The sequence below is a fragment of the Molossus molossus genome, unplaced genomic scaffold (genome assembly GCF_014108415.1).
Source record: "Molossus molossus isolate mMolMol1 unplaced genomic scaffold, mMolMol1.p scaffold_m16_p_20, whole genome shotgun sequence".
NCBI classification, from domain to species: domain Eukaryota; kingdom Metazoa; phylum Chordata; class Mammalia; order Chiroptera; family Molossidae; genus Molossus; species Molossus molossus.
Window position 1 is genome coordinate 42552652 of NW_023425356.1, and position 26603 is coordinate 42579254.

The window sequence follows — 26603 nt, forward strand, 5'->3', positions numbered from 1 at the left end:
ATCCTCACCCAAGGACACTTTTCCATTTTTTGTTCAGATAGAGTGGGGGGTGGGGTGGGGAGAGAAACATCAACGCGAAAGGGACACATTGAGTGGTTGCCACCCGCACCTGGGGGCAAACTGCAACTGAGGTACATGCCCTTAGCGGGAACCGAACCCGGGTCTCTCTGGACCACAGGCCGAAGCTCCAACCACTGAGCCAAACCGGCCAGGGCCAGAGTGCTCTTTTAAAGATGGAATTCAGATTACATTATTCGTCTAAGTCCTCTGCTGGCTTCCCACAATAAGCAGAACAAAATGCCAACTCTGGACCATGGCGCGCACGACTCCAGCCCTCTGACCTCATCTCCTACCCTCCCTCGCCACCTCCAGCTCCCCAGCAATTCCAACTGTTCCTAGAAGGTGCTCCGCTTCCTCCCTCCTCGGGGCATTTGCACTTGTTGCCCCTCAGCTTGGAATGCTCTTGCCCCGGAACTTCCTTATGTTGGCCTTCTCAGCACTCAGGTCTCGATTAAATATTACTTCTCTACAGAAATCTTCTCTGAGCCCCACATCTAACATACCCACCCCACCCCTACTGCGGTCCTGAGACCTGTTTACTCAGGATGAGCTCAGCTCCTCTTCCCTGCTGTGCCTCCAGAACCCAGCACAGTTCCCAACACAAGGAAAGGGCCCAGAAATGCACGGAACCAAGGCATGCATGCCAAGAAACAGCCAGGGCTGTTGTGAAAGGCCTCAGGACAAAGCCAAGCGATGAGGTGGAAGCTGGCTAGAGGTGCACCTCACCTACTTTCAAATTTCACTGCAGTTGGCAGGATTATAAAATCATCTGGATATCTCCACTGTGATCATTGGGGCTCTCCGTTCTCTCTCCAGCCAACAGAACGAAATATCTGTTATCCATCTGTGAATTTTTAATTCACTATTAGATACAATTCAAGTCCATAAAGATGTTGGCTCTATGCCCACATAAAGGCTTTTTTTTTTTTTTTTTTTTTTTTGCCACATGTGGAACGTGAAAGAAATTAGTCACAAGCACAGTTAGAGTGAAAGACTCCATGCCAACGTTGGAAGGCTTGGCGGGGACTCAGTCATAATAGTCTAAAATGCATTTTTTGAGCACCCACATGTTAGACACTGAGTTAGGCACTTAATATATATGAGTTCAGGCTAGCTACCAGTGACTTAAACGCCGACTGGATAAAAGATCCATTTGCGGGTAACAGGAAACCATCCGAGGTTCGGGAATGACCAGACCTGTGGCTTAGAAAGCCAGCTCAGAGCGACGTGCAGGATGGCCTGGGGAGGCCAGCGCGCTCCAGGAAGGGGATCATCCACGACACGAGGCCTGGAGTAGGGGTCTGGAGGAGGGGAGGTAGGACGGAAACCCTGGGAGAGCCACTGTGGATGTAGAATGAACAGACTTTGGTGACTTTGGGGAAATGGGGGCAGGGATCACATGGGTGACACTGAGGTCTCAGCGGGCACAACGGGATGGAATGTGATGCTGGTTATCACAGAGAAGGGAGAGGAGGAGCGGGATCTGGAGTTGAACCATCAAGAGAAGATACTGAGTTGAGTTTAGACACGGTGAACTTGAGTGTCCAGTGGCACGTTAGGTGGACATGTAAGTCTGGAGCACCAGAGGCTGGAGATGCAGTTCACAGGGCGAATGAGGGAGCAGCAGGTCACTCTGGGGGCAGATGAAGAAGGCAGGTGGGTACCTGGCACGGAGGCGGAACCCCCGACTCAGGAAGAAGGTGATCGGAGAGGGAAGAAGGCTCAGGATGGTCGAAGCCCAGGGAGGAGAGATTTGAAGGAGAGTTAACGGAGGAGGAGGGTGGGATAGTTTTCAGGATCTCAGGCAAGAGAACATTTGACAAGATGAGAACGAAGAGAGAGGCTGTTGGTTGGGTTTTGCATGTAGACATAGCCACTGCTCTACAAACAGCCAACAGAGACAAAAGGGAAAAACACTTTTAATTATACTCTGATAAGTAACATTCAACAGAAGAAATATCCCTTTAATATAATTTAGTCATTTTTAACACAAATGGGTGTCGATCTGGGACTCAGACACATCCTTTTTCCCATCCAAATGAATGGAAATTATGCTTTTGACTAAGGAAAACTCCCTTTTCAATTTTTCAGAAATTAATTATTTTTATAAGATGAAGAAGACACTATTTTGCTTTTGGATTTGGCCCCAATAGCCCCAAATGGTACTCTATAAAATACCCTTCGGAGGGTTATTAACAGTTATCTCGTGAAAATAGGCACTCGGTGTTCAAAAGAGTTCAGGAAATGCTACCCACTAAATCTTTCAGAGATTTATAACATAATAATACATTCAGGAGACATAAAGCTTAACTTTTTAATGCTAGTGTTTCCAAACATTACTTGACATTCTTACAGGCAACATCTATCATTATCTTGAGGAACACGGTTCTGTTTAGGACATTATCTAGAGAACACAGCTCTAGAAGCTGGGGGGTCATGGAAAGGGCCCGGGCTTTGAAGTTCAACAGCTCTCACTTCAAACACCAGCTCTGCCTCTTATTTGCCCGTGTCCTTGTGCAAACTGCTCATTCATCACTTCTTTGAAGGGGATGACAATCTATCCCTGGTCAAGTTGTCGTAAGACTTTGAGCTGAAATATATAAAGTGCCTAGTTCCGCATGTCATGCATAGTAGGTGCTCAGAAACTGCAGTGCATATGTTATCTCTAGTACACGGGCTCTTCCTGCGAATGTGACTACTTGATTTCATGTTCCAAGGTTTCCAAAATAATACCACTGGGATTTCAAAGTGTCTCACTGATGTAAAACACCTGTCCCAGTTCCTACATCATGAGCTGCTCTTGGGGGCTGTGGATGGCTGTTTCAAGAACAGATGGGAGACAGCTTTCTGTTGCAAGCCTGAGTGTCAATAGGCACCTTCAGAACTTATGAACATACAGTCTACACGCGCTTGAGGACTCAGGAAGGTATTCTAAAAGGATTCATACTTAAAATTTAAACTGAGAGGGTAGACTTTTTCCTGAGAACCCTGTAGGTATAAATGTACACTTGCATTTTAAAATACCATGACTATTATTGAATACTTGTATTTAATAATGATGAAATAATTATTATTTTAGACACGTTTTAAATAATAACTCAAATGTTAAGAGTCTGAGTAACCCACTGTCAGGGTCAGAGGTATATAAAAAAACATGATGAAATGAAGAGAACACGTCCAATATCACTGACATCCACACAGATCTCAAGAATTTAGGTATCACAGGAGGAGTAAAAACACACCCAACACCCCCACACAGTGAATTTCAAAGATTTGCAAAAGGGTGTCAGGGCTTATACATGTGGTTGCATGAACTGAAGATAACTCAGCCTTTTTGCTGAGCCCACTAAGCCATCAAATAAAACTAAGCCTAGTCGCTATGTTTGTGAGAAGTTCATGTGAAGTCCAAGGCTGTGACCACCCTAGGGATTAGTAATGCTGTTGGCTTCATTTGCCACACATGCAATGACAGCATTATTTGGGAAGATATATTCTCCTGCATTTGAAATGGAATATACAATAAGTTCCCTTGTGAAGTTATTATTTGAAAGTGAAAACTACCCTTTGTTTGATTAGAGAACTGCGAAACCACATGTGGACTTAATCTCATGCCACTGGTTCAGTGATGTGTGCAGCCAATGTGTGGTCAGCAATGGCACACGGGGGGAACAGTCTCTGCCACCAATATGCCACTCAGCCTGGCAGCTCAGGCCGGGAGCTTCGTCTCTTCTCTCCATAATGATGGGTACAACACACATACATACTTGAAGAAGACATAGTATGAGAAAGTGTTCTGGGGAAGAATAAAGCAGTACCCAGATCTTAGGAAATAATATCCACAACATTTCTTTCAGGACATCTAATATCTGCTGTTGCGGATAGAATGACAGCACTCTGATATTTTTCTTTCATGTAGGGGGAATAAACGGGAGTAGTCTTATATCAGAACACCTGGATTACAACTTTGGCTCTTGTAATTGCTTCTGGGAGATTCTAGGCCATGCATGGACTCTTGTATGTCTCAGTTTCCCCACTGTTAAAAAGTATTTTAAAAATTGACTGCCAATTTCAGGATGTTAATAATAAAGTTAATAAATAGTGTTATTAAGGCTTCTTTCTAAGCTGGCATGTAATTTTTTAAAAAACCAGTGTTCCAGGGGATTGGAACCCTGATCTCTGTCCTAATACGAGAAACAATGACATCACGTTATTGAGTTGTCTACCATGTGCTTAACAAACATCATTTTATCCTCATAGGATCCTGTGATGGAAATAGCATGATCACCCTTTTAGAGACGAAGACATGGGGCAGCAAGGGCCTAAGGAGCATGCCCAGAGTGGCAGAGCCATAGTGGCAGTGCCGAGATTGAACCAGGCTGTCCGGCTCCAAAACCCCCCACTGTATTCTACGTTATGATCCTTGATGTCAGCACCCCTGGGGCTGGAACCCACATGGCTCTGCAACCTCAGTCAAGTTTTGTCCCCTCTCTCTTGAAGCCTCTGCTACTTCATTTGTAAAGTGGAACTAATAACAGCACCCCCTTCAAACGGTTATTTGTGGAGATGAAATTAATTGCTGGATGAAAGCAGCCGGAAAAGTGCCTAGCCCAGACTAAACGGGCAAAGCATGTTAGCGATCATGCAAGATGTAAGCCGTCGCTGGGCTCCATGTCTACCGCCAGGCTGAGCACCCTGAATCTGGGCTGGCCGTTCCCCAAAAGCAAAGGAAGAGCCCGGCTCGTTGCAGCTGAATGGCCAGTGGACTCCAAGCCCTCATTGCCATCTCCTTGCTCAGCAGCAGGCTGTGGTTCACTTTGGGACTAACAACCGTGTCCTCAGGCAGGCTTTCCAGGGGGCCAATTCCATTTCTAGTTACACTCCCACTGGCCTCTTTGCTGGAGGACCGGACTCCAGTGGCTCACAAGGAAGCTGTAACTTAAGGGGATGTGGGCTCTTCAGAGAGGTTAAATGCTCGTTACAATGGACTCTTTCTTCTTTTAGGTTTTCTTGATGAAATTCTTTGATTCGCAGGGACAATGGCTAAGTCCAAGTGATTCTCCACCACAAAGCTGAGCAAACCTGGTGCAAATCCCGTCATGAAAGCAACTCGGGTGACTGGGACGTGATGGCTGGGCTATGGGTCTGCATCACAACAGGGTCACCCCAGTTTCTGTAAGGCTCCCCAACACACTCTATCAGCAACTCATGGCTGAACTGAAGTCTGCTTATTTTCAGATGCTTTCAGCCGCCCCTGTGTATCGATTCCTTGTAGCTACACGGAGTCCCTGCGCGCATTGGGGCATATTTATCAGAAGATGCTACTAAATACTTTCTGACGGATGTGAAACAGATACTGTCAAGCTAATAAACAGTAAGGTTGTTGAAAGAGAAAACAACTCAACTTATGTAGCAGAACTACCTGTCTCTCCCTCTTTATTTTTACCAGCTCGTCTTTACTGTCTGCCGGCGATGAATCCAGTACCCCGTGCGCACCTGTGCGCGCAGAACTACCTACAGTTCTGCGAATACAGCACCAGCACCGGGTGATACATTTGTAAAAACAAAACACAACAAAAGAGCCCTCCTCCCAGCCAGCCACCCTGCTAGGTGCTTCCTATTTGCTAATTGGATTTCTTCTTGTTAACAGCTCTGTGAAAGACTATTCGTGTGTCTGTCTTTCCCATTAGCACCTAGCATAGCACCAGAAACAGCTTTCTAATCCCTTCTTTTTTGAGAGGCTGGGCAAAGGGATGGTTGTAGAGAGGAGGAACTGTCGCTGGAAGAGTGCAAATTTCCTTTTTCCCCCAGGACACAGACTGTCATCTGTCAGGACAAGTAATCCGGTGCCTCTTGGTTCTAGAATTCAAACTAAGGTGCCCTGAAGACATTAACTGGTTCCCACAATCCAACCTTCAGAAAAGCACTTCTTTTCAGATCGAAACTGACAAAAAGGACCAGTGTCTGGTTAGATTCCCAATTGTTCCAGAAGTCGGACACCTCTCTCTTGGCCTGTTTGCTCCTCTCTGCCCTGCTCCCTCCCTGCCTCCCTTCCCTGTCTTTCTCCCTCCTCCTCTGCCCTTCCCCAGCTACCTGTGGGGTGGCAGTTGCAGGGCAGGCAGCGGTCTCTCGCTCTCTGCCGGTAGAACCCGTCCTTGCACCGCTCGCAGCGAATGCCGCCGGTGTTGTCAGCGCAGCCGAGGCAGCGGAATCCGTTCCCCGTCTGCCTGTGGAGTTCGCGATCGTAGATGCATTGCTGGGACTTCCCATTGCAATCGCAGACTGGGGCAGGGAGAGAAAGACACTGTTAGCGAAGAACAGAGACAGTTCTCCCAGGGGCTGGGTTATTGTCCACGTAAGTTACGCACGGGGTCTACAGATGAGTTCCCACTGCTGGGCGCAGTAAGAGAAGGGGGTGAACTGTCACAGTTCTCACTCCATCTGAAGGGAGGAGCCATTATTCGGTGGGGTGCTGTCCAATTCCTCAAAAGTCTCATGTTAAGTGTTTTTATGGGAACATTCTTGAATTAAATATTTGCAAGAAATTCATCTTTAAAACCCTATGAAATCCCATAGAAACAGTCTATGGGCTGGAGACCTGAGGGCTGCCAGTGTGTGCACCGTGGCACAACTGTCTAACAGCTGGTGGCATCATTTGTTCAGGACATACTACCTCTGTTCCTCCAGTGATGATCAAGGCTGAGGAGCCAATGTGCCTTGAGTGCCCCTCCCAAAGCCAGGTATCGAAGAGAACCCAGTCCCATAAAGAAGAACCTTTCCCAAGTGTGTAGGAACGTTTACCCTGCGGATATGCCAAAGAGACTCATGGGGTGAACATGGGGAAAACAACACACAGACACACACACACACTCACACACACACACCTGCTCTCTTCTTCATGTATCTATTCATTCATCAGACATTTATTTCAGACACTGTCCCACAAGGCCCTGCGTCAGCTAACCGTTTGAATCTCCGAAGATAGTAGCTATAGCATCTCCCTCTTTCATCTTCTCTTCTTCAGGTTAAACTAGAGATTTGTCACCTCCAAGACCTCGGACCATTTCCCATGTCATTTCTTTTTTTCTTTTTTTTAAATAATTTTTCTTTATTGATTTTAGAGAGAGAGAAAGGGAGAGAGATAGAAACATCGATGAGAGAGAACATTGCTTGGCCACCTCCTGCATGCCCCCCACTGGGGATCAGGCCCACAGCCTGGGCATGCGCCCGGACCAGGAATCGAACTGGCCACCTCTTGGTGCACGGGTTGACACTCAACCACTGAGCCACACCAGCCAGGCCCATGTCACGATTTCTAGATTCTTCTTGACTACCCTTCTAGGAACAAACTCAAATTTTTAATATGTTTCTTAAAATGACCAGGATTTATTATAGTACTTTGAGTGTGGTTTGACCAGCTCAGCTTCCAAGAAGACCAGGTACCACAATTCCATGGATGCGGCCTAACATTCCATTAAACTTATAGCCTATTAAGTTTGCACTCAATCCAAGCTCCCAGGGCTTTTCACAGAACTGGTGCCAAGGAACCTTTCCCAATAAATGCTTGTGCAACTGGATCTTTGGATCTTGAACAGATGTGCCACACAGCTGTCATGTGCTGTGGAATCTCCCCCAGAAGAGCTCAATGAACCAGCCAGTGGTCCTGGTGCGGTTACTCGGCGGGAACACACAGAGCCTTTTTCGCCCTGGGTGCCTTTGGGGAGCAATCTCAAAGTAGTTACAGACGTGTCATTGTGCCTTTCTTGTTCAGACAAATTTCCTGCTGGTGATAGTTAACTTCATAAAGACAGCTTGTGATATATTTATTTAAAAATTAGACAACCTGGTCTTTCTTCCTTTCTCTCTCTCTCTCTCTTTTTCTTTCTTTCTTTCTTTCATTTTTACCACCCCCTCTCCTTCTGTCCAAGCTCTGTTCTGAAAGAACTATATTCTTCCTTTAAATTCACAGCCTTCTTGCCCTGGCCCATTTGGCTCAGCGGTTAGAGCGTCGGCCCTCGGACCAGAGAGTCCTGGGTTCGGTTCCTGCTAAAGACACGTACCTTGGTTGTGATTCATCCCCGGCCCCGGTTGGGGTTGTGCGGGTGGCAACCAGTCGATGTGACTCTCTCACATCAATGTTTCTCTCTCTCTCTTCCTCCCTGTCTTCCTCCTGCTCTGTCTGAAGATAAATGCAAAAATGTCCTCAAGTGAGGATAAAAGAGAGAAGAGAGAAAGAGAGAAAGAAGAAAGAAAGAAAGAAAGAAAGAAAGAAAGAAAGAAAGAAAGAAAGAAAGAAAGAAGCAAGAAAGAAAGAAGCAAGAAAGAAGCAAATCCACAGCCTTCTTTGGAGCTGCATTACAATTCCAGCAAGGGGGGTCTTAGCCAGCGTCTCCACTCTGGAACTTGCCCAACAGGTTACAAACCCATTGCCAGTCGACCCTCCTCTCTCACGTGGGTTTCCGTTAAAGCCCCGGGTTGTGCTGGCGGCAGCGGGACAACCTATGGGCCTCATGCGAGTTGCAGGGAAAGAGAATAAACAAGAAACAGAGAGAGAGAGAACACTGGGATAGTGCTATTTGTTAAGAACTACAGACAGCAGTGAACGGAAATCAAAGTTAGGGGGTGAGTAAGGAAGGGAGGACTGACATGTGCCTTATGCTGGTTTCTTATTTTATTTCTATTTTTGATACCGGTCTGTTCATGATCTTTGTCCATGTACCTACTGGGCGCCATGTTTATTTTTATTATAAATGATCACGGCTTATTTACATATCAAATGTGTCAAACTATCTGCCTGTCACATTTTTTTTGGCCCTCCTGATAAATCTCCTTTCTCTCCAAAGCATCCCATTGATCGATTTTGCTTTACTGACTCTTATTCCTCTCTCCCCTTCCTTCGTCTGTCCTTCGCCAGCGCGACGTACACGCATTTCATTCATTAATAAACATCACTCCCCACCTGCCAGTTAGCAGCACTGGGTGCTTAGACGCGGGACTTTGAGAAGGAGCAAGATTTCAAAAAAAGGAGTTGCCGAGGCTTTATTTTGTCATATACAATGTTCTGTATACATTTAGTTAATACATACTGGGTTCTGTCAAACACTCATCACGTTATCCACCTTGTCTTCATTTCACCCTGGATCAGGGACCTGGCCTTAAGATATCATTGTACCAGAAAATGTAGACACAGATCAGACTCGGACCCTGAACAGATCCACTGACCTGCCTCATGGCGCCTGGTCCCATCCACTTCACTTATGTGACGGTTCATTTGTACTGTCCTCTTTCCGAACTAGGGACCCCTTCTCAAGGTTCTGTCCTGTCCTCTCTCTGTCCCCTCCCGCCAGCGCTCCACGAATCCTTGTCTCCACCAGCCAGGGTTCTCTGCACAGCTAAAGGACTGGGAGTCATCAAGCTCTCCATAAAGAAACCTAAAACCGAGTCATTTTACTCAGATTTTCACGTATTTTTTTCAGCCTAGTAAAGTGTGGGTGGTAATTGTGTCTGACACCATATGGCACTTAAGTATTTATTATGATAATAACTAGTACAGCATACCGTGGCTTTTCTTAGAAAAGCTCCCCAGGCAGCCAGACACAGGCTGACACCCCCAGCGCCCCCGCCCCCCCAGACGCAGGTCCCAGGGGCTGGAAACCCTCCGCCAGCAAAGCAGCAAGGTGCGCAGAGCCCGGCTCCTTCGCTCGGCCTCGCTCCCTGGAGCCGCAGCTCCAACAGGTCGGGGCAGGAAGCGCGGGGCAAAGGCTGTTTCCAAGCTGCATCCTTAGCAGAATGGAAGGAAACCGAAAATATTTCCTCGGGCTGTACTTGGGGCAAAGCCTCGGAATGATCGGCACCGATGGCCGCAGTTCATCCAGCCCTCATTTTAAATTTTCCATAGGAAATGCTGCAAACAATTACGAGAAATTTTGAGCAACTTGGCATACATCGCGTCGTTCGTGTTAAGCAGATCCTCTTTCTATTGTTCAAAACTTAAAAAACATGCTCTGCCATTCACCCAACTGATCTGATTGCCATCTTCATGCAGTTCGGGGAATCACGGTGTTTTTCGTGCTCTGACAGTAACAACAGAATTAAACATTGGAACTTTTTTCCAAACCCTGCACATCTGGCTCTGCTGACCTCTGCAACTTGATGTCCTTCCTCTCCCTCTCTTGTTCCCTGGGCTCCATCCAAACACAGAGCCTCACAGGAATCTGGGATGCACCAAGCTCTTCCCTACCCCAGGCCCTTAAGTTTGCTATTTCCTTTGCCCGGGGTACTACCTGCTTTCACTCTCCTTAAACCCCCGCAGCATAAATCAGATCATGTAGGGTCCCTGCTGATAACCTTTCAACAGCTTCTCCCTCCTCCAAATATCTGCACAACTTCATCTCTAGTCTCTCCTGGGCACTTACCACTTTCTCTCCCGTGTCGTCATTATTGTGTGCATGACATACTACCCTTTTAGGGATTCACACGTTTTTATCCCCACCGTACCTAACACAGGGCTTGGGACAGGGATGGATGGATGGATGGATGGATGGATGGAAAAATGAATAGGAGGAGGAAACAAGAAAGAAAGGAAAGAAGTCCGACTCTAAAAAAATGCCAGACAAGAACTTGAACATACAGAAATCCAGGAGTCCGGGCACCCAATATGAAATTTCCTCAACACAATACACAGATTATATATATGGCATTCAGTGTAAAAAAAAAAAAAGCTAATGTTTCAACACCCCTTCTCCCAAATCCATAACGAAATGGAAACAGAATGAATTTTAAGAGGGGCGTGGTATTTTGAGTTAGAAGGAGTGTCCGAGACTTTCTTTTAGGTTGCTGCATGCACCAAGTGAACTGTTTCTGTGGTCTACGAGCCTGCAGCTGGGAAGACCATCTGCCTGCCATCTCAAAGGGCAGCAAGCCTAGGGCTGCTGGGGAGGAGGGGCAAGGCCATGAGGCAGGCTTGAGACCATGAGCTCAGTTTGCAGTGATCTGGCAGCCTTGGCAGGTAATGTACTTGGCTGGTGTGTGGGGCTAGCTCATGAGCTAGGAATTTGAGTGTCATGTTTGAACTTGACAGTGTGTGCTGGCTGCTGTTACATAGAGCTCACCCTTTCATTTCAGCTGCTCAGTGCACACTAATACCTACCCAGTTCAATAGCAGCAAGTTTATGAAGTAAGTTACTTGTAATCCCCTGTGGATGAGTCCACGTATAAACTATTTAAAGATGACAATTCTCTTCCTTATTTAGAGGGAAGGTATGTGCCCTGTGTTTCCTTTCTGGGACATTGACTCTTTTTCTCTCCTTTTTTTGAAAGTCTTTCTTCCCTGAAATATCATGATGCCATACTGTCAGGTTTCTTCTTGGCTTCTGGCCTTGCCCTGCCTCCCAAGTCTTTGTGGGCTCCTCTCCTTACCCCAACTGTCAGTGTTGCTGTGCCTCAAGGCTCAGCCCTGAACCCCCATGCCTCCTCACTCTGGAGCACTCTCCCACCCAAGCCAAGGTCTTCAACAACCGCGACAGGTGTTGACATGCCAAGATCCTCCCCGGCCCAGACCTCATTCTCGATATTAGACCCTCATGCTCAGCCAGCCACTTCACATTTCCAACTGGTTGTCTCAGAAGCTGGTTACACAAAACACGCTCCAAAGGAAACTCGTGGCTGTCACCCAGTCAAGGCAGGGCGCTGGAAGGGATCCTATAGGTTCTCCAGCTTTCTCACCTGCATGCATCTACTCAACACCGCCTTCTATTGATATGACCCACTAAGTAGCTCAAGTCCCTCAAGTCCACCTCCACTATGGCCGCTCTGGACCGAAACCCCACCATCCCTTGCCTTCCACTACTTCCTGACTGAATTCCCCACAACTTCTCTTGCCATCTACTCAGGAGTCACCAAACCTTTTCAGGATGCAAATTACTTCTCTGCTTAAACCACTGTGATGCCTTGCCTTTCCTTTGAGGATAAAGGCCAGATTTCCTTAACATTGCCTCCAGCGATATCCGTGTTCCGTTCCTCTACATTTTCACTGATACTTCATGTTATACTTTTACCCTCTGCTTCTTGAAACTCTTGCTTTGTAAGGGAAAAGCATCATTGTGAGGAGAGGTGAGTTGGGGCCAACAACCTTAACTATCCTTTTCTGTTTTGTTTGTTCAAAGAAGTTACACTAAAAAGTAAACATTTAGATGATCAACTATCTATCATTCCTTTTTTTGGAGACAAAGAACTGGCCTCATGTAAACTGACAACGCTTTTATGCTCAAAGATAGAAACCATCACCTCCATGTAAATAGCTCAATGGAAAATGGTGAATAAAATTAAAGTTGAGAATAGTATTCACTTTTTAAAAATGTGACAAATGCTTATTTTCAGAACAAAATCAATGATTGAAAGTGTCCTTAAATAGCAATCTATTCTAAGGTATTTTTAAATATTTTTACAAATAAATTGCACATCACTTATGAAGTCTAAGGCAAGATACACACCTGATATCTATAGTTTGGTATCAAAAGCATTGGAAGGTATCATCCCATTTGCAAAAATCAAAGTCTCCATATTGGGGTGATCACTTTATAAGTTATATAAGTATCTAATCACTACATTGTACACCTGAAACGAATATAATATTGTATGTCAACTGTAAATGAAAAATTTTTTTATGTAAATAAATTAAAAAATTTTTAAATCAGAGTCTCTAAATCTGAGATACTCAAGATGACAAGATAAGTATTTTTATTATATTATACTTACATGTGATGATTAAAATACTCAAAGTGTTTTTGAGTTTTAAACCTCCTATGTGAGATTTTTCTTGCCACAGTTTAATATGGTTCTCGGCTTGGGTGAATACTTTAAAACAAAATCTGAACCGCTCTTCATTAAAACTGATCTTGAATTTTAAGTTTAATGTGTTGCTGTCTGCTTCCAGTTTTATCCTTTCAAGGTATGTCACCATCTTTTCTAATTCTAATAAGAAAACAAGTGCACTTCCCTCGCTAAGAATCTTCCACCTAAATTCAGTTTTCTCTCCCACATCTTCCCAGCTGCCTTTTCAGCAGCAAGGACCCCCAGTGCCATGACCTGCCTGGCTGTGTTCCCAGGACACCCAAAGGCCCAAGCAGGGTAGGGGACACCCAAAGGCCCAAGCAGGGTAGGGACACCCAAAGGCCCAAGCAGGGTAGGGGACACCCAAAGGCCCAAGCAGGGTAGGGGAGGCTGCCGCCGGAGGGCTCTGAGCAGACGGGCAGCAGAGGTCAGGGCGCTAACCACACGTGCCACTTTGAATGATAACGTATGGGCGGATCGTTCCAACTCTAAGTAGTCTACAGTAAGAGTCAATGACACTCAGGGCAGCACGTTTTTCTTTGAAAAGATTATTGCTTTGCCCGGCTGGTGTGGCTCAGTGGTTGAGCATCGACCCATGCACTGGGAGGTTGCCAGTTCGATTCCCGGTCGGGGCACATGCCCAGGCTGTGGGCCCGATCCCCTGTGGGGGACGTGCAGGAGGCGGCCAATTGATGTTCTCTCTCATCGGTGTTTCTATCTCTCTCTTCCTCTCCCTTCCTCTGTCTCTAATATATCAATAAAATAAAAAAATTTAAAAAAAAAAAGATTATTGCTTCAAAAAAGTGACCTATTTTCACTGAGCTTGTAGCACAGTTTATGACAGTCTAGACTTGGAAAAGCACACGTGGACTTAGACAATTCAGCCTGGAGAGGACGGCGCCAGGAGATGTCCTCCCCTAACTCCCCACCAAGCTCCAGGCAGCCGATGGGGAGAGGGAGAGAAAGTCCCAGCGAACGGAGAGGCTGGGGTGCCAATTTCTGTCTGACTCGCCAAGGAATTGAGGGCAAAGGAGGAGGCGGAGGGCTCAGTCTGAGTGAGTTCAAAGGTGGAAGGAAGAGAAGGTTGGACACTGGAGATACAGAGGAGCCTCCGCTTCTCGCACACCTGGCGCCTTTAAGGCCCCATTCCAAGGCGGCTGGTGTCGGCTGTGGAATGGAGACTCAGTACGCGCCCATGGTGAGGATTCTATATGTGCATGGGAAGGAAAGTATTCACCCACCCACATGCAACCCCACACACCTCTGACACAGACATAGCAGTTTCTATTCCTCCGAGTTCCTCCAGGAAGAAAAACAGAAAGTACATTGGACCCTTATTCCAAGAGCACAGTGCTCGGGGAACATCTTCTACCTGCCCCAGCAAAAGGCGTCATGTGCCCCTTTACGAAGCAGCTGGAATAAAGACAATTAGAGTCCAGGACAGGTAGAGGTGACACCAGAATGAGGACCAAACGGACAGAAATCACGTATGAGGCATCTGAATAAAGGAACGTTTAAAAAGAAGTTCTGATTTGTACTGAAATTCTGATTTGTACTGAAATTTTTGGAGCATACATTACATGCAGTATTTCAGTCATCTAAATTTGTGTTTTACTGGCTCCTTAAAAAAAGTTACCCAATAATTCTCCCTCTTTACACCCTTTATTGCTTTTACAATCATTTTTAGACATGGAGATTAGCCACAATTTTTCTTTGCTATCGCCGCATCTTTTCACAAAGATACAATGAGTATGTGCGTGGTAACTATGCACCATCCTAGTGACCAGTTTTCACAAAGGGACAATGGTGATTCATGCACGTTTACGACGTTGTGGAAATATGTAAGGAGTGCATTTATAACACCTTCTTTAAAGAGTCTTTTCTGAAAAAACAAAAAACAAAAACAACCCCATTTGTAAACAATAAATTAACTTTTACTGCTTAAAGTCAGAAAAGTAATTAAGTGGCCTTTCGGGAGCCCGGCAATGTTTATATATCCGTAACTAGAATCACAAGCATGCTAAGAAGAGACTGGACCACGAAGCCTTCACCAGGGAGTGGAAGCCGCGTGTCCTGTGTCTCAGTCGGACAAATGTGCCACAGCTCCACTGTCACTTCCCACGTCAGGTCAGCTGGGACCTCCTCTGTCCCATGGCTCAGCATGTGACGATCCGCTCCTACCAGGGACGACCCCTCGATGAGGCCAGAGCAGAAACTTGGGTCACTGTTGGACCTTTCTGAGATGAGAAATGGTATTTAAACACTAGGAATCTCCTCTTACCAAAAGCAAAGTGGGTAGTGATTTGAAACTGCAGTAAGTGTGTGTCAAGATTATGTGGTCAATATTCTAGCCGTAAACAGACATGACCCCGAAAGACTCCAAAACGTATACCTCGGGATACAAATATGCATCTAGAGATTCAAAATGTCAACAGTCATTGAAGAACAATAACTGATAAAACTGAAAGGCTTATTGCTGTCCCTTAAAAAAAAATTGAGCCACTTGTTCAATTCCAAGATGCGTGAAAATCTGACAACAGAATTGTACCAGAGAGAGAGCTTCGTTCTCCGAAACCTGTTCTTATGTCAATGCTTCACAAACCAGAGTCTGTGCTTGTTTTTCACCTGTTTTTACGTTTTTGTTTTTTATCCTCACTTGAGAATATTTTTACATTTATCTTCAGATATAGTGGGAGGGAGAGAAGGAGGAAGAGAGAGAGAGAAACATCGATGTGATAGAGCCACATCAACTGGTTGCCCCCCGCATGACCCCAACTGGGGCTGGGGCGAACTGCAACCTCGGTACATGTACTTGGTCGGAATCGAACCTGGGACTCTTTGGTCCGCGGGCCGACACTCCAACCACTGAGCCAAACCGGCCAGGGCTGTTCTCACATTTTTGAAGGAACAGCCACTATACTGACTCACATACACAAACAGAGACTTCTAAATGGACAGAACACAGACATCCCACCTAGAGACATAGGGATATTCTTTTAATAGTAGATCAAGAGGCTATCAAGTCTGCAATTAATTTAAATAAAAATTCTTAAGAATTAGAAGTAAGCCAAGGCGGTATCTTGTTAAAGAACACTAGCAATCACATCTGGTCCTGGGACAACTGTGTGGCTCTCATCAAGGCGATTACTTTTCTGTGCCGCGACCTTCCCATCGACCTATGCGGACCCCGCGCGCTGGGATCCAGCCCTGCTGTAACCAGCTGGGACAGTTACACCACCTCCCCGGGGTGGCATTTTCCTCCCCTATAAAATGAGAGGCTCTCGTAAAGAACCCCTAAGGCCCATTCTCATTTGGTTCCAAGATGCTGTAATAAGAGAAGAAAGTGGAAAAACAGGCAAACGTCTTTGTCAGACACGCCCCGCATAAGTGCAGCTGAAGATTTGGATACTTTTCCCAAAGTTTAAGTTAGTGTGGGAAATGCTTTGGCTGCCATTTAGTTCTTTTTAGACTGTGATGATCCATATTCACACAAGAAATAAAACTAAAATCTGGGAGAGAACCAGTTGGAATTCTGAAAATGGTCTACAACAGCAATTTTCAACCGGTGTGCTGCAGAATTTTTAAAACATGCACTACCTGACTATTTAGTCAGGGGCACTGACCTCGTTTTCCTTAGACTGTCAAATAAAAAAAATGACAACAGCCAACACAACGATAGTGTGCGGTTTGAATGAATCAAAATTATACCTTTTTTTTTCAGATCGGCAAAAAGTACGTTTTTTGTTGTGCTGCAGGATTTCAGTAATTAGTTTATGTGCCCTGAGATGAAAAGGGTTTAAAATCACCGGTCTAGGAGCCTGAAGAAGTGTGGGTACGTGCAACTGCCTTCCGCCTCTCTTCTGCAGAGCAGGAGGGGAGGACCCCGCCCTTCCACTTCAGTGTTAACGGAAGAACCGTCCTTTCCTTCTTCCCTAATTGTGACAAAAGAAGCACGTGCTTGTTGGGGAGGCACATACACAGACATACAGTCACCCACAGACACAGAGAAGACGTCGCTTTCGGCTTTGGATCTGATGCAAACATTACATCACGTACCTGGGGGTTATATTATTAGAACACAGCCCAGAGATGACTCAGTAATCTACTAGGTCTATTTGTGACTCAATCAGAATCTTCCAGAATCTATGGGGCTCCTATTTCTACACTGGAAATAGGTGATTCAAGCCTTGTCCTTGCAAATTTCTCCAGGGGGAATAAATGGCCAGTACAGTTGAGCCACTAAGAACTTAAATGAGACGGATATTCCCAGGACTGACATCCTCATTTCATGCTCCTGACTTTCCCATGAACACGGAGCACAAATCAACTTTCCACCTGTGCTTCTTGGGCCGGAAGAGCTAACCCAGTGGCTGGCTACCCCCAATTCAGGGCCCCCCAGAATTTAAACCTACATAGAAATTTATACACCAGCCCGATTCTATACCCCTGTTTAGTGTACACACTTGAATCTAAGGTAAAGGTTTTTATTTTTCAAACTTTTTTTTCTCTCAGGTGAAAAAAAAAAATTGCATTTAAGTCTTTTTACAATCTCATATCATAGGGCACTGCTTCAAGGATTTTATTTTAAAACTGAAGTATTGTTTGGGGAAGACACATTCATTTGACATGCTCGCAGTCAACGTTTTGGATGCCTGTTAGTGAGAAAGGTATCGAGCACATTTCTCATAATTTTTTAAATGATCTCACAGTCGTCAGTGCTGGGAGTTGTCATAAATAAGTCTTTCAAGATGATTATGCCATGGAGAGCAATGTACGCTTAAGGAGGGTTTTTAAATATTTTGAAAATGGTGTACTTTCCGAGGACAGCATCGAAAGCAGACTCAGACAGGGCTGGGTCTCAATGGCCCGAAGTGAAGAAGGAGCAATGCTAAGGATGAATGGAGAGAACTGGAATATAATGACTTCATGAAATGTGAATGGACTAACTAACCAATACTTCTAAGTGAGTCATTTACAAATCAGGTGACTTTAAATATGTTTGCTGACCAGGCAGCTCAGTTGGTTAGAGCACTGGCCTATGCGCCAAGGTTGTGGGTTGGATCCCCAGTCAGGTCACGTGCAAGAAGCAACAATGAATGCATAAATAAGTGAAACAACAAATCAATGATTCTCTCTCTCTAAAATCGATCGAAAAAAATTTTTTTAAAAAGTCTAACTAATTTAGTCAATTAAATATAAATATATAAATGTGACCATCTATATTGCTAAATATTTTCATAATTAAATTGGCTAAAATGTTTTCTTTTCTTTTTTGGGGGGGGATGAGCGAGGATATCTAACTATTAAGAAGTGAAAGACCATCTTACATGGGGTCATCTTCTGTAACAGAAGCTGAATCTGTATGTGATAAGCTCTGGTGGTTGACGAAAGGCAAGGACAGGACATGCTGTAAAATCCAGTCTTGAAAGTGCAATCGGGTTTGTCTTCTTTGTCAGGCTCTTCATCATTTGTTTCATTGGGTAAAACTGAGGGTTCATCCCAACCCAAGCAGAAGGCTCCTCATCATCTTTCTCGAGCTCATTCAAGAGATTCAAAAATTTCACCACTTAAAACTCAGAAGGCAATGTACTGACATTTGGTCCTGGCAGGACAGTGTGTTATCTAACAATGATATTGAACACACAGGGAGTGCTCACGAGGCACTGTGCAAAGTACTTTACGTGTAATGATCACAACGATTTATTATCCATATCTTAGAGATGAGGACTCTAAGTAACAGATGCGGTGGCTGCTAAGTCTTACCTCTGGTAAAAGGCAGAGCCGGGATTTGAACCCAGGCAGTCTTACTCCAGAGCCCACACTCATATGCATGTCACTACACCACTTAAACGATTTAAATTACAGAATCTAAAGGAGTATAAATCTTCCCACAGGGCCTTTCCACTATCCATAGCACCTCTTTTGCAGCACCAGGCCATGGGAGAAACCACATTAGTGATCTATAAAAATCTTGGCTTCTAAGCACCATCCTAGCACAATTGCTTCAAAACTTACCTACGGCTGAATTCTAGTCCTTGTCTTCATATATTCATATTTTTATATCTGAATACCACTTGTTACTCCTACATTTTGGAAACTCTTAACTCTGTCTTAATTCTCCTCTCTCCTCAATGCTCGTGCCTCCTGAGTCCCCTTCACTGTTCTCCCATCCTCTTGTAGAGCGCTTGGTTTCGTCACCTCTGTGCCCCGGGCAGCCTCATCCATCACCGAGGCTTTGCTTTCCACCTTTGGGCTCCCAACTTTCTATTTCAAACTTTTCTTCTGAACTTTGAAATCATAGTTCCAGCTGCGAGCCAGGGCAGTTGGCATCTCTCCTTTCATCTCAAATTCAACAGGCCCCCACGGTAACTCAATGGCTCCTCTTCACGGCCCAGCCAGGCTCCCAGATCTCACACGTCTCTTACAGTCCTCATCTCCTTCCACGGCATCACCATCCAATCACGTGAACTGAAGCCTCGGCCCCAGCTCGGACTCTCACTCTTCACCGTTTTCCCTTCCTGGTGTTCCTAACACACATATGTACTGGATCACCAGCATCTTTTGATTTTACCTTCTGTCTCTGTCACCTGTTTCCTCTTTGCTCTTTCCGCCACCATAGTGAAAGCCGTCATCCTCTCTCATTTTTATTATTGCAGGGACCATTCATTGGCCTCTCCTAGCTCAGCTCCATCCTCTAAGCCCTTAAGTGAATGACCTCACCCATCTCCCGCTTATAAACCAGCTGCAACTCTCTTCTGCCTGCAGGGCACCATCCTAACTACACAGCCTGGTCTGCAAGGCTCTTAGGGACCGGTTCTTGGCTACAGTTTGTCCCCTTCCAGCCCTTCTCCAGTCATACTCCTCCAGGTGAACTAGGATCCAGGCCACTGGAGCCACATTCTCTCACACCGACTGGGAGTTCCTGAAGGGGAGTACTTACTTTCTTCGCTGATTCCGCACATCCGAGTTCACTGTACCTACACTCTTGGCTATAGGCTTTTTAAAGAAATATGGTCCCCGACATTTTCAGGCACTTTACAATAATCTCTCATCCTCTCAACAGCTCTACAGGGGCACAGCACTAGCGCCTCCGTTTACCAGGGAAGAGGCAGACTCCACGCAGCCAAGGAGCCCGAGAGTTGACTGCTAAGGAAGTAGTAAGTGAATGAGGGAAACTTTGAGGCCAGGTCAGGCCGACTCTAAACCCCGTGCTAGAATAAGTCTAGAATAAGCTGACGCCAACCCTGAAAGTCTCCCTGACTACATATCGCCTTTGAGGGAACAGCTGAGAAGCAATGTCATTGCTTAGGACTCCTGCAGGTGCAGCGCACAGGACGCACAGATGGGGGTCACTTAGGGAGGTGGCAAAGCACGTGCTTCCAGCCGCACTTCCACTACATTCCAGCACCCCATGAGTGGAAATGCATGTGTGCCCCACCCAAACGCCAAACTTTTCACACTCCCACCGAACCCCAAAACGGTGCCCTTTGAGAAGGGAGTCTAAAATCTTAAGCAGTCCTTCTGGGGTAGGTCTAGAATGAGCCTGAACACTGCTTCTAACTTAATGGTTTGGACAGAATGCTCAGAGCTGGTCAATCCTTGAAAAGGGAGAATCCAAGCTCTGTCCACCTGAATCTGATTTCATTAAACAATTGATACCATCCAACATATTTGTTCCTACTATCTAATGCACACACACACACACACACTCTCACACTCACACACTCAACTATAGCCAAGGGGAAAATTGCTTCAATAATTATCCATTATGTAAATATGTACCTTGTTTCCTTATTACTTTTGTAATGTGATCCCAAAAGTTCCAGCCTAAGAACACTGAATCAAGTTTCAATTCCGTCTCTGCCAATAGCTGCCTGTGTGACTCTGCAAATCCATTTCCATTTTCTCTTCTTTTAAGCCAACAGATTCTAGCAATTGATCTATAAGCAGTCCTTGTGCATTCCAATATTCAGAAACTATGCTTACTTCTACAATGTTTTTTGTTAGGTTAAGACTATTTATCCTAACTCGGAGGGAACCTAAACATGATCATTTTCATAAGTATTTTTTTGTTGTTGTTGTTTTTAATCCTCACCCGAGGACATTTTTCCATTTTCTGTTCAGATAGAGTGGGAGGGAGAGAGAGAAAGAGAAGCATCGACGTGCAAGGGACGCATTGAGTGGTCACCACCTGCATGACCCAACCAGGGCCAGGGACAAACTGCAACCGAGACACGTGCCCTTAGCATGAACTGAACCCGTGTCTCTCTGGACCACAGGCCGATGCTCTAACCACTGAGCAAACAGCCAGGGCCATAAATAGTTTTTTAAACGGTAGTCATAATGATGAACGGGGAGTTAATTCCAAAAATATTTTAGAAAAACAAAACAAAAAGGATGGTATCAATGCATTTAAACACATGCTAAAATAGTCAGGCCATTCACATATATCCAGGCCAGAATCACCCAGATGGCACAATAAAAAAATGGAATAGCTAAGGAGATCCTACACGAACATTGTCTCATGCTCACGCACAAGTGTAAAAATGACTCTCAGCCCTATCGAAGTGTTATTGGAATGCCATCACGTGCAGGAAGCAATACAAACATAAAAACCCAGGGTAATTATACAGTCAGTATCACTGGTAAAACTAAGTGACAAGGAAAACACCCGTTATGTGTTGTCATAGCTGATACGTGCATCCAGTAGATGACTGCTAGGCTGTCTGGAAGTCTTGTTTATATCAGCTGGACTTCACAGGACATGACAGCCACTGGGTGCCCCAGAAAACGTCAGATGATCTATGGCATATATGCCACATAAATGCCTGTTGAGTGATTATTATGTGAAAACACTATAAAAAGTAACTATCTAAAGCATCTTTAAGACTCGTAAGACTGATTTTCCATCCCCAAAATGAAACGGGAAATTCAGAAAGATGACTGGAGAGGTTTATTTTCAATCTTGGTGGTGCTCACAGTCAGAGAAAACATTCCCACCCGAATCTCATCAATAAAAACACATGATGGGAAAAGCATTTATGCACAGACACATTCCTGATTGCACAGGGACCCCTTGGTCAAAAACAGCAACCAAGGAACATGGTTAAAGCAAGGAAAACCCTAGTTTAGCACACCTATTGGCTTCCCCAATGTTTTTGTTTTAAGTCGGACAGGATTCCATAGTAGCCCTAGTCTTACTGAAACCCGTCTCTGGAATAGAAAGCCCAGGTGGGGCAGGGGGTGGAGGAGGGAGTTCGGAGGAGGGTCTGGGCAACGTGGACATCCTTGGAGGTGCGTTGAGCCCCACGATCTGCACGAAGGGTAGCGCAGGTTTCCCCCGGAGCCGACTCACCTTGCGTCCTGGAGGTGGCCCGGGCGGCAGGCAGGAGCAGCGACACGCAGAGGCAGCAGCGGAGCCAGAGCGCGGGCATGGCCGGGCCGCGTCCACCGCTGCAGGGTCGCTGCCTGGCGCCTGGCGCGGGCGCTTCTCTCCGCGCTGCGCTGTGCCTTCCTTGTCCTCGACCAGGTGGTTTTATCGACTGCTCTACCTGACTCAGTCCTGACAGGAAGAGAGCTGCGTTGCAGGGAGTGACTCACCTGTGAATAAGGAGGGCCCAGCCCTCGGGAGGCAGGCCAGCAGCACACCGAGCTGTAAAAGCGCTCACCCCAGTCGCGGGCTCCCCCTCCGCGCACCTGGCGGGGCCCAGGGTGTGGTGCAGAGGCTGCGGCCCAGGGATCTTTCTGGAGGAACGTGCCAGCAGCCGCCTCCTCTCCCGGGGTGGTCCAGGGGTGCAGAGGTGGCGAGCAGACCGCCCCTTCCTCAGTCTGGGAGGTTCAGGCTCAAGTGCGCAAACTCAGAAATAAATCGGCAGCCCAGTTCAGCTGTAGTCTGAAAGGCATCACAGAGAGCAGGGCAGCCAAAGGGTTACAAGGGGGTCCCCCTCTTCCTCCGGCCTAGGCCCAACCTCTGTCGGAAGCACAGCAACCCAGTGCCAGCCCACCCACTCTGTTGACACTTCATTCTTTTTCTCACCATCACTGGCCAGGACCAAGGGTTCTTCTCCTGGGTCCCCCTAACTTCCTGATCACCTGGGCTGGCAACTCTTTAAGTCCCCTCTGGACGGATGGGCCTCCCCGTGAAGGCTAGATAGTATCCTAACACTGGTACAGCACTAGCTCGGTCGGGGCAAGACACATGTTCTGAATGAGAAAGAGGATCCAGATGTATTACTGCTTTTACATCTTAGAACTATTTCTCCAGCCATTCTCTATGGGCCCATTAGAACATGTTTGTTGAGACCCACTGTGCTCGGTGAAGGGAGGGATATCTAGAAAACTGGAAATCTTGGTGTCTCCAACATTGTCCGTTTCATGTCCCTTCTCCCTCTGCTCCTTGTATTTCCGCCCAACGGTGCTGTCCCACAGTCCAGCAGGACCAAGGAACAGAGCCCGCCCAAAATAATCTTGAAGGTAAATTTCATTCTAGCCCAGGTTACTATTGTTCATTATATCTCAGAAGGTGGAACAGATATTTACATCCATCATCATTTTTGGGTAGTGATAATAGCTAACACATATATTATACCTACTATTTGTCATCACTGTTGTAAATCCTTTATACATAATAACCCTTTAGCCTTCAAAACAACACTATGAAATAAGTATACTATCAATTTCCCCTTTTTACAGATGATAAAACAGAGGCTTGGAAAGATCACATAACATGCTCGAAGTCCCACTGCTATTAAGGGGCAAAGCCAAGATTCAAAACCTAGTTCCAGAGTCCATAAACTCTTTGTTAGGTCAGATTATAAAGCACCATAAAAAAAAAAACACACAAATTCACAATATTAAATGAATTCAATATGCAATCAATGGTTACTTGTCAACATCCATTACAACCCAAGCAGGTTGTGGACTATTGGCCCACGACAATAAAGACAAGTCACAATGAACTCTGAACAAAGATTTCTGACTTTCCTAACATGGTATCTCTGAAAGAACCCCCAGAGGTCACCTGGACCCGGGTTAGAAAAATGGGCAGCAGGCCTCTGGGCACCAGGCCAACCAGCAGCCTCTTTTATGTAAAGAGGATGCTCCGGTGTTTCTCAGTTTCCACCTCTTCTCATTGCCTTATCCTGGGCTTCTTCATACCTCTAAACAACCCGTCTGGCTCAGGCTTGTAATCTCTGCTTTGGCTTAATCTCCTGCCTTGCTCAGGGACAATATCAAGCCCCTTTGCCAATTTGAAATTTTTTCTCTAGGGCACTGCTGGGGTTAAGAGTACTCTAGTGGTCAAAAGTCAAGGCTCTGGAGCAGAATCTTAGGGCCAAATCCTGGCTTCACCTCTCATCAATGCAGGTTACTTCGTTTTCTCTGAGCCTCAGTTTCTTCATCTGTAAAATGGGAATAATAATAGAACACTCACCTGGAAAAGTTGTTGGGAAAATTAAATGAGTTACTGACCTATCTAGTACTCAGAGCAGCACCAGACATATAACATGCACTATGTAAGTAAGCTATAATAATAATATTATTGTTGTTGTTGTTGCTCTGATTTTCACTAAGCATCATCAGTTTTTCCTTGTTATAATTACTAACAAATATCGTATGAGAAACATGGGAGTTTTTTTTTTTTTTTTGCTTTAGCCTTTCTACTAATTGATTACTCAATCATACTTTTAAACTTCTTAACCTAATCCAGGTTTATGTCCTAATTACCAACATTTGCCTGGATGTTGGTCATTAATTTGTGTTTTGCTACATATCTGGCAATTTCCTTGACATTCAAATTTGTCTGACAAATGGCTCAAAATGTGTGCAATTGCAACTTCATTTTAAATATGGCAGGTAGGAGTTTCTTTCAGGAAAACTGAAGTTCAGGTGGAGTTAAATATATTCTTATGATCAACTTCAATGAAGCCATGATTTTCAAAAGGGCAACAAAAATCGGTTTGCTTTTCCACAGGACCCAAATAAATCTTTTTTTTTTCAAATCCAAACAAAAGTCAATTTATGTACCTGTGGAAATGGTTACGATGGTAAATTTTATGTTCTATGTATTTTAACACAATAAAAAATGTGGAAAAACACACCTTGACACTACTCAGCAATAAAAAAAAGAATGAACTACTGATACAGGACATGGATGAATTTGAAAGCATTGTACTAAGTGAAAGAAGCCAGACGTACAAAAAACCAGCTTCTATATGATTCTATTTACATGAAATTCTAGAAGAGGTGAATTTCAGATCAGTGGTGACCAGAGACAGGGAACTGACTGCAATAGGGCATGAGGATAATTTGGGGGATGAAAGAAATATCCTGAAATATGACAGTGGTCACCCAGCCGGTGTAGCTCAGTGGGTGAGCATCGACCCATGCACCAAGAGGTTGCTGGTTCGATTCCTGGTCAGGGCACACGCCCAGGTTGTGGGCCTGATCCTCAGTGAGGGGAATGCAGGAGGCGGCCAGTTGATGTTCTCTCTCATTGGTGTTTCTATCTCTCTCCCTCTCCCTTCCTCTCTCTCTAAAAATCAATAAAGAGCCCTGGCCGGTTTGGCTCAGCGGTTAGAGCGTCCGCCTGCGGTCCGGAGAGACCCGGGTTCGGTTCCCGCTAAGGGCATGTACCTCGGTTGCAGTTTGTCCCTGGCCCTGGTTGGTCGTGTGGGTGGCAGCCACTCGATGTGTCCCTTTCACATCGATGTTTCCCTCTCTCTCTCTTCCTCTCTCTCCCTCCCACTCTATCTGTACAAAAATAAAATAAAATAAAATAAAATAAAATAAAATAAAAATCAATAAAGAAAAAAAAAATTAAAAAGAAAGAAATATGACAGTGGCCAAAAAGAATCAAACTGTACACTTAAAATAGGTAAATTTGATTGCATATAATTATACCTCAATGAAACTGTACAAAATAATAAGAGAAAAAGCTCAAAAAAGCCTACTTGATAATTAAGATGATACCTTAATTTAAATGTGCAAACTCAAACCCAGAACCAGAAACTGCGCCTGCGTAAGCCGTGACATCCCAGCACGGCACAGAGCGTGTCCAGTCCTGAAAATCACGGCTCTGACATGCCATCTCGGGCCTTCAGGCAGCAATACCACCCACGAATTGTAGGGGGACCCCTCTTCTGGAAACCTGTCTGTTTTGGCAATTTACAAAGTGAATGAGATGCTTTTATTAGATGTGTTGTTAGGATCGTGAACATCAAACCTGTCTTGGAATTTTGTTCTAGGAAGTCAGCACTCAGATCTTCCTCTTATCTGCCCCCAAGTTGTCACATTTATCTAGTATAAGCCCCGTATCAATGGGGACAATGTCCTATGCAGAAGTTCTCCAGTCCTTGCACACTGAAGGTCCTGAGGCATTTCCGTGGGGTGGGGCGGGGACTGAGGCCCTCCCTGGAAGTCCCCTCTGTCCCTTGTTTCATTTTGCAGCTCAGCCCCTCCCCCAGCTCCCCAAAGGGACTTTCCTTTTCACGGTGCTGTGTAAGTGACTTCCCATCTCTGCACCCCGACCTCCCAAACAGAATGCAAGCCACGGGCTGATTTCTGCCTGGAGTTCCACCATTACCTTAGTTCACTTTCAGAAGGAATGTCTGGCATGTCACCCGCTTTCAAACTCACTTATGATAAAACCTGAAGCACCGGCTGTTGGCATGCCAGCCACAGACCCAGTCCCCTGTCCTTAATCTGCCCAGACAGTG

At 45.4% G+C, this 26603-nt stretch overlaps 1 protein-coding gene across 1 annotated transcript in view; it reads right to left on the reverse strand.

Annotated features, from left to right (window-relative positions):
* Window positions 1-22426, reverse strand: part of LAMC2 (laminin subunit gamma 2) — a 52048-nt gene extending 29622 nt beyond the window's left edge. The window contains exons 1-2 of the mRNA XM_036272833.1: window positions 22244-22426; window positions 6151-6339 (exon numbers count right to left, since the gene is read on the reverse strand). Coding sequence (XP_036128726.1) covers window positions 6151-6339; window positions 22244-22322 — 268 coding nt within the window. The 5' untranslated portion in view covers window positions 22323-22426. The remainder of the gene's footprint in view (window positions 1-6150; window positions 6340-22243) is intronic.
* Between the last annotated feature and the right edge of the window lie 4177 nt (window positions 22427-26603).